This window comes from Cydia amplana, chromosome 1 (assembly GCF_948474715.1).
Source record: "Cydia amplana chromosome 1, ilCydAmpl1.1, whole genome shotgun sequence".
Classification (NCBI taxonomy): domain Eukaryota; kingdom Metazoa; phylum Arthropoda; class Insecta; order Lepidoptera; family Tortricidae; genus Cydia; species Cydia amplana.
In genome coordinates this window covers 4,249,651-4,263,796 of record NC_086069.1, presented here as the reverse complement: position 1 = coordinate 4,263,796, position 14,146 = coordinate 4,249,651, and the positions used below count along the sequence as shown (strand labels likewise).

Genomic DNA, 14,146 nt, shown 5'->3' with positions numbered 1-14,146 from the left:
AAAGAAATACAATTATGGACAACACATCAAATGCAATAAATATAACCATCTCAATACGCAGCTAATATTTTTCCCATGTAACATACACAATACACAAAGTTTACATAAGGATGTAGAGTATCATATATGAATAGTATAGAAACAAATAACAATGACAAATAAATTTTCCTAAATCATAAGCCAATAATGCCAACACCGGATAGAAAAGAAACAGCAGAAAGCAAGACACTATATGTGACACACCACATAATGGTATAAGTTTTTGTAACAAAAAACGCATTGTCATGCATTTTTCAGTGTCAATGTAACTTCACAGTTAGTAGATGCTCAAGGTCGCGGTAGCGAGCGTCGAAAATATATCATCGTTTTCCGTCCCGCTCGGTTTTCGACACTTTTGGTACCAATCTCAATTTGTTTTCGTCAGTGATTCGACTCGTGTTTCCTTCTTTTGTATCCACTTCGGTGTATTTCATTTTCGTTATTTTTATGTTTAATTTTGCCTTTTGTCTTTTCGTGCCATAATCACTATTTATGAAATTGTTAAGAGTGTTTGTATCAAGAAATAGTTATTTACGATACAAGTGCGGAAAAAAGGAAATTCGAAACGAGGGGCGATAAATTAAAACACGACCGAAGGGAGTGTTTTAAATCGACACGAGTTGCGAATTACCTATTCGCACGTGTATCGTACAACGTGTTACAGTACATATGGCCCTTTAAACTTTTGACATCGCACGAAAAGTGCTATTTTACGCACTAGGACCATATGTACTGTAAAATATATAGCAAGACGAAAAAGAAAAACACACAACGTGACCCGACACGGTCAAGTGGCGAACAACACGAATGTAGAAACTTCAATGTAAAATTTATATGAAATTCGTATACAGAAAAATATCGATAAACAAACGATTAGGGCGAAAAGCGCTGATGATGCAGGGGGGGCTAACCGCAAACATTGTAAATCGAAAATTGTTATTTTCCTCTCTATCGCTCTAATTTTACAAGAGCGATAAAAATGTAGTTAGACAATTAACGAATGTCACTGTCCGTGGTAAGCCCCCCGGTGCGGCCGAAAAGGAGCGCTCGCGTCAGAAGGATCGACTACCATGCATTTGCTAACACAAGCTACAAGTTACGAGTGCTAACTTGGGTACTACACATGCTTAATGATCTTTGACTTGATATAAACCTTTGATCTGTAGGACTCCGGCTGTATGTGACTGTTAAACACCTGAAATATATGACAGATTGGAATATTCTGCTATGTTCGAGTTTCGTGTAAATGTGTGGAGGTGATTCTGTAGTTTAGTGTTTATAGGAAGTAGATAAAACAAAGATTCCCAGACGACATATTGATTGAACATACACAAAATATTAAATATCAAACAATTTTTTTCGCAGTATGAAGCGATATTTTTCATGCTTTCTTTATTGGATCGCCTTATTAATCCAGCCAAGGAGGCAGGGGACCAGTGACATTTTAAGATAACGTAGTTCTCACTAATAAGCAAAACCTACGAAAGATTAGTCTTACGACAGGGTGCAACATTTTAATGTGCTAGATAATTTTGTAAAACGGATCTTTAAAATTTACAACATCATCAGTCGGGGGACTAATGATCCACATGTCCACATGTGCTGTCTTCTCGGACCACATCGCTAGCCAAACTGCTCACGAAAGCGTACCGTATGCGCCTTTGAAACATACGCGGAGCTTCGCGGGCAGGGGCCCATTTCTCGAACGGTATTAGACTAATATTATTAGTCCACGAACTGTCAAATCGTATGAGTTGTCATGACAACACACTAATAATATTAGACTAATATCGTTCGAGAAATGGGCCCCAGTTCGGAGGCCCGGAGAGTCGCGCCTGTCGGAGGATGATGACAAGATAAAGTAAGGCCCTGGTCTCCTATTTTATGCTGTACGCGGCGTCTGGCGTCAGCGTTTTTGAACAAAAAAGACGCTGACGTCAACGTCTAAAACAAACCACAACAGTACATCTCTATAGTAAGCATCGTGACGCAGACGCTGTAAGCGGCCGATGGCGTTTATAGGAGACCAGGGCCTAACTCGCATCTCGTCTAGACGGTGTCGTGGTGGTGGTGGGGGGTGTGGTGGTGGTGACTCACGGGACTGGAGGGCGGGCGCGGCCAGGAGGAGGGCGAGGCGTCGTAGTCGTCGTGCGCGGAGGAGTGCGAGCCGCCGCCCGGCGACGGCGACGGCGCCGCGCTGCCCGACCCGAACTCCTTGCGCGCCTTGCCGCCGCCCGGCGGAGCCTCCTCGCCGCTCGCTGGAAACCGAACGATCCCACCTTAGCGAATATCACACGCGAACATAGACTAGGAATCCTCTAGACTAGAGATGGGTAACTCAGGAGTGATAGATAAAAAAGATACATATCTTTCTCTTTTCATGAATCACTCTTCTTGTCTTTACGAATCCGAATGTATCAGTATATCCGTACCTCTCACTCCCTCAGCAACAATTTACTAAAGCGATAAGCGATGTCTCGGTCGCGCGTTGACCGAAGTAACACGAACGAGCGACAGCGGTCGTTCGGGCGAGTTCGGACGCGTCATGCGCTATATATTCCGCGAGAAGTAGATACAGTAAGTATAGTCTTTCTCGCTCGCTACTACTACTACTACTCTCTCTCTCTCTCTCTCTCTCTCTCTCTCTCTCTCTCTCTCTCTCTCTCTCTCTCTCTCTCTCTCACTGATAAGATGCCGCGTAGTCAGCAAGTGCCGATACAGTTACGAGCGGGACAACTGCGGATATAAAGATATAAAAGAGTGATACATATCCCAGTGACAGAAAGATATATATCACTCTTTTCTTTCTACTGACACATTTCGCCCATCCCTACTCTAGACTGAGTTTAGAGCAATTATTTCATGAAACCGATGCTGCCAAAAATACGGGGGTGCGGGGGGACAAGGTGAGCGAATCCCGTGCCGTGATTGGTCCGTTCAAAGACACGGACCAATCACGGCACGGGATTGACTCGAAGATGGAGTAAAACTACCGTATGAGTGGCAGAGGGGGTAGCGTTACTATGCTCAGTCTAGAGGATGTCTTGTCTGTGCACGCGAACATTCTTTAAAAAGTACCACGATCAGGGGATAAAAAGTTACTACACCCTTGGTTCCCGATGCCTCAATCTATGAAGGTTGAGAAATCCTTGTATCCTTGAAACCTTTGTTCGTGAAATAGAACAATAGAACTTGCTAACTATGTAAACAAACCGCCATACCAAAATTGACACTGAATGTCGATTTACTAGTAACTTTTGTTTACATAGTTAGCAAGTTCTCTGAATGACACTTTACAACCGTTAGCGGCGTTATCGCGTTGTCCTTCATACGGACGGTCGGTTGCACCATAACGTCTGTCGCGGTCAAAGCGTTCGGTGATCCGTTGATCAGTCGCTAATACGTTACGTTAATAACGTTACGAATCATATTATCCCTTCCAACGCCCGACGTGTCCTTTTTCTCACCATTCGCCCCATTACAGGTCGGGGCAGTGTTGAACATATTGGTTGGGTTGACGTTGACGTCGAGACCAGGGATGTTGCGGATGCAGATTTTTTGACATCCACGGATGCGGATGCGGATGCGGATATTTAAAGGCTCGCGGATGCGGATGTCAAGATCAGGTACTTAGAAAACGTCAAATATTACATTTTTACTATTTTTTTATTTAAAAAAAAAACGAAAAATTTCGTATTTGAGCAAGAATATAGGTGCGTTATATTTAATAAACAGTAACTTGGCCGACTTTTCTCTGGATCTAGACGATTTCGTTATAGGCAATGACGAAATTACCTAGCACTTACGCCGCCGCTAAGACGTTCCTGTACCGACTTGTTCCACATCCGCATCCGCATAAGCTCCGCATCGATTTTATGCGGATGCGGATGTTGAAAATAATGCGGAAGTTCCGCGGTTGCGGATGCGGATGCGGATGTTCGCAACATCCCTGGTCGAGACTATGTATTACCTGCGGAGGCGTTGCTGAGCGTGCTCTGCTGGCTGCCCTCGTCGAGCGGCGCGCCGTCGGGCCCGGTGGTGACGAGCGCCGTGGCGGGCGGCGCGGGCCCGTTGTCGTGCGCGTCGCCCGGCGCCGTCGGCGGCGGCATGGCGCCCTCCATGCCCGGCGGGCCCATGTGCCGGGGCTGCTGTTGCTGAAACGTACCACATGATCAATATTACACTAATCAATCTCATCATCATCATCATCCTGGCGTCAATCCCAGCTGTGCCCCCGCGCAGGGCGCACACTAATCAATCTAGCCTCACATTAAACCACCACATATTTACATCCACACACTTATAACAGGACACACAAGATAATTTGTAATAAGTAAACACACAAGTAAACGCTCTTAGTAGGATTACCGACTCTACCGACTAGGAAACCGTGAAACAATTGAACTTTAATATATTAATACGTCATTGTCTCACATACACGTAAAGGCTTGACCAAACACACAGCGCGACGCAGCGCCGCGTGATGCCTGTTCAAACAGGGCGCGAGCGGATCGCGCTCTCAACACGCCCTCATCGCGCGCGCGAACGCGGCGCGGCCGCGCGGGAACGCGGCGCGGCCGCTCGCTGCCTAACGTCCGATCCGACTGATGTGACCCAGCGGAGCGCGACAGAAGCGGGGCGTGACACCGGCGGGACGCAGTGTTTGACTTCGGTAACCTGTTAGCATGTGCCGCGGTCGCGCGGCGCGGACGCGGCGCTGCGTTGCGATGTGTGTTTGGTCAAGCCTTAATACAAGGGTAAACAGCTGTAATTGCAATTCATTGAATGAACCTAGTTGTACAGAATGAGGTCAACGTATTCATCAATTATTATGTATAAAAATGAAATGGCCTAAACGTTACTGTGCTATTAGTTACGGTTAATGAAGTGAATGGCATAATTCTAGGAGCGCCTGCCGTTCTCGAGAGTCATAATAACGTCACGAGTATGAACGGACTTTGATGTTTATTTTTAAGTCATGATGAATGTTGGAAACCACGTAAATGTCTGTCCTTATAGCAGTACCTATGAATTTATCACAAGACCATATCGCTGCAATAAAGAAGTTGTCTTGACGCACCGTTTACGATACAAAATGTACCTATGCGTGGAACTACTGTGGACACTAGTGTGGTCGGTCGGTCCTTTACATCATGTTTCTTAATTTGTTTTATTCAAATAACAATATTAAATGGTTCTTTAATAGGTTCTTTATTAATTAGACAATTCTGTGTTTTATATTTATGGCGGCTGTTGGACTTGTCCTTAAAATCAAAATAAACTTACTTTAAGCGGCGGGTAATGTTGTGGCGGATGAGGCGGCGGATGCTGCGGGTGCGGCGGTTGCGGCCGGTACCCGTACTGGTAGGGGTGGTGGTTCCGCGGCGGGTAGCCGTAGGGCTGCGGCGGGTAGGGCTTGTAGCCGTGGTGGTAGGGCTGCGCTACCATGGCGCCCGGCGGCGGCACGGGGCTGGGCGCCGGCCCGGGCGCCGCGCCGCCGGGGCGCGACACGGGCCCGCTGCCGTCCGACAGGGAAGACGACGGCCGCGGCGGCATCGGTACGTTCTGCGTACCTGTAACAGTCAACAATATAGATTTAATCACTAGTTTATTAAACCGAATTTGACTTTATTTATATAAATAGGTTGTATTGTAAGTAATTTCTGCAAGGAAATCTAAGACACCAAATTGCCTATCATATGGACATATATAATTTAAACGTCTGCGGAAGATCTGTTTCACAAATAATCTTTAAGAGTGAAGAGAGGGATTGCCAACTTATGGTACCAAACGTCTGGTAGTCTAACTTTATTTATGACCACAGACAAAGGAGAGAAAACATTAGCTAACGTTTTACAAATTCGGTAGATTTCTCGTCAACAAACGTCTAATCTAATCTGACAACAGACCAGAATCGATGTGTAGTTTAACCGCTTCAATTAGCAAGTCCCCGGGATGGCACGGCTCGGGATGTAGACATAATTCGACGTTAGTGTGATTAAGCTGTATCGAGAGTGCAAGCGGCATCGTTTTCGGGTATCGGGTGTGATCGATCGTCGGCTGGAGCTCGTATTTGAATAATACGGTTAACGAGGGCTCGCCTAAGCCGGGCGCATCAATCGAGGGCGGAGAGACGCACCGATTCACTTTCGTTTTCCGCCGGCACGTGAGCGGCATGCAGCATGCACCGCTAGCCTGCGAATTCTCGCTGCACTTTATTACATCCGTATAAGTGCATACGACATGCACGCAACGCATTGACCGAGGCAGAGATACGGGCTGGCAGTGATTTGCGACGACGAAAGTGGTAGTGCAACTTTTATGTGGGTCGAATTGGCATTACGAGGTCGCGTTAGTGTTACGTGAGGGTTACACTAACGTCTGTCAGCGCTGCCCGCTTCACACGTTCCCGTCGGGAGCGTGACTTTGATCACAATCGCGAGAGAGCTTTGCACTCAATCACCGACGGCTTCAGAGCGCATTCATGGAAGTGTCAGAAAAAGAAAGGCGAAAAAACCTGATTGCGAGAGTAGACTGGCAAAAGAACGGGAGCGCTTGTGTACGGGTAATGCAATCAGAGTGTTCAATTGCCTTTTGCATGAGCGTAGAGGAAAAAAGAGGCACGTGGTAGTAGTCAATTTAATCTCATCAGGAGTAGGCCATTATCGAGTGTGGGGCGCGATCAGACGGCCGTCAGACGGAAAGGCGCCGCTTAATCATAGATAACACGGTGCCATGTGCCATACGCGCCCACCTATGCACCGCATACCTATTTGTTTATGAGCGCGCCCTTTAACGACTGCCACTAGTAATGGCTCAGAGCCGGATTGGTAGTCTACTCGAAACCAATTGACGGATAAGAAACATTCACTATTCAGTAAATAAAAAGTATTTTCGCTATAATTAGGTATAGAACGGAAATAAGCTTTTTGTTTTCAAATAAAAGGTCGTAAACTTGAGAGTAAAGAGCGTTCCGATGTCGTCATTACGTTTAGTTACACAACTTCGTTCCTATAAGTAGGTATCGCCCTCCTAGCGTTGGTAATCCAAGGAGACGTTGACCTTGCTAACAAGCGTAAGTAGGTACTCGACAACGAGAGTAAACTTCAAGATAGAAAGTTATTCGAACTTAGCGCTAACTTCTCTCATATACCTAGAATTTAGTTTGACAGAGTTCCTTGCATATTATTCAAGTACATAGTGAGTAAATACTCAAATACACTGCTTAAGTTCTTGGGAGCTATAATTACAAATAAGATAAGCTGTTGCTGTGAAGTAAACTTGAGCTTGATTAGAATTTATTAGTAGTGCAGTAAATCATGGGGCTCCGGCTAATTCATGGTTGTCATTCTAACATCGTCCCGAGCGCGAACGAATCGAAGGCTCAGGCAAACCAGTATACTGGTTCTCTGATTACCCACAGTTTTCACGGATCTCGAGATCACGTAACACTGGAGGAGACAGAGAACTCGCCTTGCCCGTGGCCGTGCAATCAGTGGATATACACGGTTTGTTCTGAATGTCAGCGGTTCCAATATTGCACGACTAGGCGCGACCGAGACTTATGGCTGCGGATCGAAGTTCACTAGGTTGCGTTGAAATTGAATTCTGTCGGTTGGGAAACATCGGATCGACGTGTGTTGTATCGGTCGCTTAGATTAGCGGATTATACTGGTCGAATAATCAATGTTAGCGCTTAAGAGGATACATTAGCGGTCATTTTTCCATACAAACGTTCTCGACAATTTCGGCCCTAGGTGAGTATTTTTTTATATGAGTTCAATATTACCAGTATCTGTGTCTGTATGTTCAGCTTTTTTTGATGTTCTTATTTTTATAAGAACTAAGTTAATTCAAATAGCGCCAAATGTGCCGTAAACAGACGCCTAGCATACAAAAACGGCAGCAAGAAATGCAAAAATCAAAACGATCAGACACAGATAATTTCTTTCTCATTCCGTTCCCAAAATTTCGTTACGATTGGTTAGGTTTTGGCGGAGAAAAACGTCGAGAACGAAATTTTAGGAGCCGTCCCCGTCAGCGCGACATTTACCTTAAATTCTCAAATCTGAGAAGGGGCTCAGCTAAAATATCCTCTTAAAGCAGGTTATGCTATATTATTTCAACAGTCGGTATATAGATACATTAGAAATCATCCAAACGCGTCCAGTTATTTTGTCAAATATGTATAAAGATAACTTAACCGAAAACTTACTGTAACATATGTTACATATGCTAAGATTACGCATTTAAGATCGTAGCTCAAACCTTAACCTTTAACATAACATGCATAAACACATTAGTCAAGTACAGAACGTGCCTCGCAACAGTCGCAACTATGATTAAAGTAACAACGTTCTCGTTATAGTCGAGCTGCAATTCTGAAACTGGAATTAGTACAAAACCAGCTCTGTCAAGGGCAGAGCCTGTCACCGCGGCCACCACGCCGAGGTCTTTACTTTCCCATCTGAGCTTTGCCTCGATTCAGATCTCCTGTCCCCTTCGATGGCATGGTAGGGTAGGCAGCGGGAGCGAGACGAGATAAAAGGCACTCGATTTAAACATACGACGTGAGTTCTTGGTAGTTGACAGTGATATATCAAGCGCATTAAAGGATTGATCACGATCTATAATACGATACGAGCTAACTTTGCCTTTGTATATTAACGTAGGTACTACCATTTAAACCTACGTATAGGTACTTTGGTAAAATTTATTTTCTGGAAAGAGTATAAAAATAAAAAATAGAACCAATTAATTACAAAAGCTACATAAATTACTAAGCAGTTAGATTTTTTTATCAAATTCTAGTTTACTTTCGACAGGGAGCTTAAGTTAAAGGCTTTAATTGGTGGTCTCATTAATTATACCAATTAAGGTCCGACTATTTATAGTCGTCATTATGATAATCTTCTGACCGGTTTCCCTCTCGCCCATCATTGCAGGTCATAAACGTCTTTTTATCTAAAAGTAATTGATATTTTATGATACAGCCTACGTTATCTGTTCTGATTGTGAAATTTGGTGCAATTTTTGAAGTGAAAACTTCTTTAGCGGCGCTGGGCACTTTTTGAAGTGGGGAAAAAATGATAAACTCGAGACAGCGTAAGGCGATCACGTGACCGTAAGGGGTGTAAGGCGATCACGTAACCGTAAGCCCGTAAGGTGGCCACTCATAATTTAAATGGCATTTAAATCAATAAATAAAAACTCAATGTTATTTGACATTTATGTTGCGGACTCCTTTTCAAGACACTACCTATGTTCAAATAATTTGACGTTGTCATGGCAATATGTAAATAAACATGTCAGTGAAAAAGTGTGATCTTATTTGAGAATGATAATAATATATAATAAATAAATAGAATACCTCCGCTAAACGTATGTATCGTCGTACCGAGCGTCGGTAACATAGTGAGGTGAGTTTTCACTTCTATCGGCACTCCCGGAGTGCAACCGTTGTTGCTTGTTTTGTTGTAGAATTATCTTGTTTGCTTAAATTTCTTCAGTAGGTATAAGCCAGGTATAAGCAATATAAATAAGTACATAGTTTTTTTAAATATTTTCAATATTTTGTTTGTAAATATGTACCTAGGAAACGTCTCCTTCTGAAATTTAATCATTTTCAAGTAACACATTTTTTATTATAATTTAACTAGAACGATATGTAACACACCTAATAGAACATGACTTCATATTTTAATCAACACCAGGGGGGCGAATCTGCTCCTTTCGGGCATTCTCGGCTCCGTTCGGCTCAGCATTGCTCCGAGCAATTATAAGGGTTGGCACAACTTGACGTCCCTTTGCGTGTACGAACACAGATAAGATAATGACTTGAGTTTTGACAACCCTAAATAGCCGAAAGGGATAGTATCCTATACATAAGAAAGGGACATCTGGAACACTGTCAAACTTCGGTTTTGTAGGAAGTTTCTTTTCTTTACGGTAGTACTATTGCTTATATTCTGTGTCAAAAACTCAAAACTTGTTCTTGACATCTCGCACCGTTTTCTGCGTGTTTATCTCAGCGTTCGTATTCGAGCATTAAGGAATAACTTGATGCTGGTGCGCGAATATGAGTATCGTGCACGCATGCAGTAAGTACCGTTAGGCGATGCGCGGCGCATGCAGCCGAGGTTCGCGAGCTATGTGCGGCGAGCCGCGGACCGTTCACCGCACACTAGAACCGAACACATACCAAGCATTCGATCACACCCTTACCAAAAGCACCGCATGCATTCCGAAACAGGCTACAGTGTAAAAATGTCGGCAATACTACATACCCAGAACTCATGAATGCCTAAAAATAGGCAAACACCAATTAGGTACATCGATCATTTTCAGCAGTAAGATGTGGCACCAACATTCTTTGCATGTCGTGGAAAAGGACATGTGTTACAAATTACAATGTATCCTTCAAGAGTTCAGAGTCGTTTTACTGAAGTTACTAAATCGGCAATTTCACGAGCTCTACAAAACATATCGCGATGGCGGACCTGTATGCGCAACAATGTCGTAGGTAACACGACTAACAAAAACCATACCATACGATCGTAATGATGACTGTAACAGTATTTAAATTGCAATCAGATAAGTCCGCGGCCAGTCAATAAAGCTCTAAAGTTATTGGATCGTAATCAGAACGGGTCTGCGAGTCGCCCTGGCAATGTAAACAGAGCATAGACAATGGCGTTAACAAGAGCGGCCTAGTTGAGACAAATGGTGGCGTCACGACGACCGCCGTGTTTGTCGACCCATTTAGTTGATCACCACCAACGCTGGCGCCGGCAGGGAGCGAGACTACGTTATCAACGCGACTGGCTTTTCTCGCTAAACCTCATTTATCTCCTAATCTATTAGAGACTTTTGTTTCGTCTCGCACTAAATGATGTTAATGTCTAAAGACAATGTTTAGTTAGAAACGACTGGTTACCTACACGTTTCATGAGCGGGCCTCCGAAGGCAACTATGTCGTAGATATATATCTTAAGAAACACCATGAATGGAATTGAGATGTCGGCGAGGGTACCCACCTAATTATCAAGCGAGGCACGGGAAGGCAAAAGTAAATAGGGATATGTATAAGTGGTACGGGTATAAGTCTGGCTAGGGTCTGTTAAAGAATGTCCGCACCATTAGAGGGGGCAGACGGAACGGGGTGAATGGGCTGTCGAACCCTCGGGCGACCTTGACTCACTGAGATTTATCACTTTTCCGGGGTAATCTGAATACAATTAAGCGATGGGCAGTGAGAACGGGCGGGGCCAGCCCAGGGCCCGCAACAAGTTTCCAATTATTATCCTATATCCTTATTTACTTTTCTTACGCATTAACCAATTAAACTACGATTAATTGTTTACTATTAAATAGACAAAAACGGCAATACATAAGTTTACGGTCCTTACTAAATATAGGTATCGTGGCGTAGTGACGTATGCACAACAAATGATATAAAATAGATAAATTATACGCTAACTCTGAGAGCAAGCTGTACACGCTAAGCTATAGACAGATAAATACAAGTAGTGTTTATGACGCGAGCGAAAATGAAGCTTCAAACCATATTTTGTTTTAAAAACTGACGCAGAGTAACGTACACAACAAAAACGAATAATAAATACAATTTGAATGACAGAGAGGCTTTGCAGCGATAAAATTAACAGCAGATTCACGAAAAAATATTTCACAGTTCACGAGAGCTCGTTGACGTCAACAAACAAGATGGGAAGGTTTACGCTACTCTCTTTTTTATTTAGATTAGGGAGGTCGTTGCCCTGTCAAGGACGCGGGGCACGTGGCCGGCGGAATGGGAGTATTTATGTGATGACAGACACACCGGCCGCACAATTACTGTTATAATAGTCCCAAAGGGTCGTAAACCGACCCTTGATAATGGATCACAAAGGAGACTGATACTAACTTTAATAAAATCACACAGACATAACATTTACGATGTTTCTAATATGTATACAAGAAGGGATGTTTAGAAATGCAAAATAACGGACTAGAATGGTTCAACTGGTTTACCGAGGTCCATCACATCAGTCATTTTAGTAACATTTGTTGTCTTTGTAAACATTCCTTTTACGCGTTGTACGGAGAAAAGAAAATATTTAATATTTAAAATCTTGAACGCGTAGGTATTCCCAAATGTATTTTTTATCAATGTACTCCTAGCAAATTAGTTTGTTCTTTTACGTTGTTACTGTTTTACGTTGGTATACAATTGGCCGTAGGTAGTCGCAATTTACGTAGAAGCTTTAAAATGTGTTTGGAGACAGCGGACGGCGGCGCGCTGCGCTCCCCAGAGCCGGCCTTATCTTAGTTGATGGCATTCCTGCGCTCGGCCGCCGATACGCACGACGGACGACTGCGAAACGCTTTTAGCGCCCGTATACTATTCAACAACCACCTCATACTAGCAAAATCGACTTAAAATAAACGGACAGCAAGGTTGGAAATACCATATTGATTTAGAAATATAGTCAGCGCGCAAAATAAACCTTATTGGACAAAAATTAAAGTCGTTTTCGAAAGTCACGTTGCATGCGGGCGTTAAACAATACGCAATTCACCTTCGAACGCGCCGGGTTGCGGTATTGCGGCTTCATTGTGTTCAAATAACGATGGAACTTAGATTGGAAAAGAGCACAATGCTGTCGATAGTAGATACTTTGAGAATCGATAACGATTGTCCACTATATACGGACAATGCCTAAAATGAGGGATGACGTCCAACAGGTAGATGCAAAATAACCGGTTTGTCCAATTGGCATGAATATGCTATTTTTCCGTACACAGCATGCCGTTTCGTAATTAAACTGTAGTAGAATATTTATGAAGCTAACATAAAAAATTGTTAAATTTTTTTAATATATACATGGCGCACCAATAAAAAAGCTCTTTTACGTTTTGGACTTCCTCAAGCGCTCGGTCTATAATTTTCTAATACGAGACTTCACATCATCCGAGTGTTTGTCGAGAGCCAAGAAGCCCCACGAGCCGAACGGTTGACGTCATACCGTCATGTAGAACTTGTACCACCTCGCCAGCTCGCGGCCAAGTTGGCGGTGTGGGCCGAGTACAAGGCGCGGCGCGGACCGACCCTAGTATTGCTCTCGAGCAAACCGAGCATTGGATCAGAAATAGCGGAGTGTTTCGATAGCGCATACGAATCGAAATGAAGGTATATTGCGGTCATATAACCGGTATTCGAGTGCGACGGCACAGTTGCCGCTCGCCCGGTCTACAATCCGATGTTTTGAGAAAGCCACGCTAGGCAATCGTCCGTGGTAACAAAACAAGAATCTTTTTTGGTGGATGTTTTTATAACTGACGTGATAGGGTATAATTACAAGTGTGTATAGTATAAAAATAAATTAAAAATATATTATATCTAACTGCAGTCAAGAATGACGGATAATAATTGTAATAAAGAGCAAAATACATTGAATAAGAGCCTTTCTATTAGAAAGAAATAGCTTCAAGCTAGCGTATTCGTTTTTTTTATTTGGTGCCTGTATAAAAATCTACCGTGAAATTAAACACACAAGTCAGTGATGTTCGATTTGAAAGCAATCATAGGTTCATTTCTCATTTCCATTCGACGGGGCGAAGAATAGTTTTTTTTCATTTTATGTTCTTCATGATGTGCGCTATGATTCAAATGTATAATCTAGAGACACGGCGATATTGCCAGACAATAAAAACAAATATATATCTTGCCGCACGCATGTAATTGAATCAGGAAAATCAGTCTCCGTATCATGAAATGAATGAATGAATGAAGTAGTAGTAAATACTCTGAAATCAGATAGACGTACCTATGTAGGTATGTAAAGCAATTCGTGTCAGTGGGTAAGTATATAAGGTGGCGGGTGAACTCGTCAAGGACACTTTGAGGGAAGCCCGACAAGGGCGTTACAGAGATCTTGGCATAATTGCGCCGACGGTCCGGCACATAAGACCGACGCGTCGGGCCTCAGGGGTGGAAGGTCCTGTTTTGCGTGCTCGCCCCGACGGTGGGTGTAAGTTTTTCACGAGGCCCTATATACCGCGACCACCCCGGCTCGTACATAAGGTAGGCGGGTGGGGTGGTTCGCAC

General features: G+C 43.6%; 1 protein-coding gene across 1 annotated transcript in view; it reads right to left on the bottom strand.

Moving 5' to 3' along the window:
- The window catches only part of LOC134647199 (trithorax group protein osa-like), a 136,843-nt gene that overhangs the window by 20,762 nt on the left and 101,935 nt on the right, over window positions 1-14,146 (bottom strand). Inside the window, exons 6-9 of the mRNA XM_063505064.1 lie at window positions 5,326-5,612; window positions 4,010-4,193; window positions 2,137-2,297; window positions 1,193-1,234 (exon numbers count right to left, since the gene is read on the bottom strand). Coding sequence (XP_063361134.1) covers window positions 1,193-1,234; window positions 2,137-2,297; window positions 4,010-4,193; window positions 5,326-5,612 — 674 coding nt within the window. The remainder of the gene's footprint in view (window positions 1-1,192; window positions 1,235-2,136; window positions 2,298-4,009; window positions 4,194-5,325; window positions 5,613-14,146) is intronic.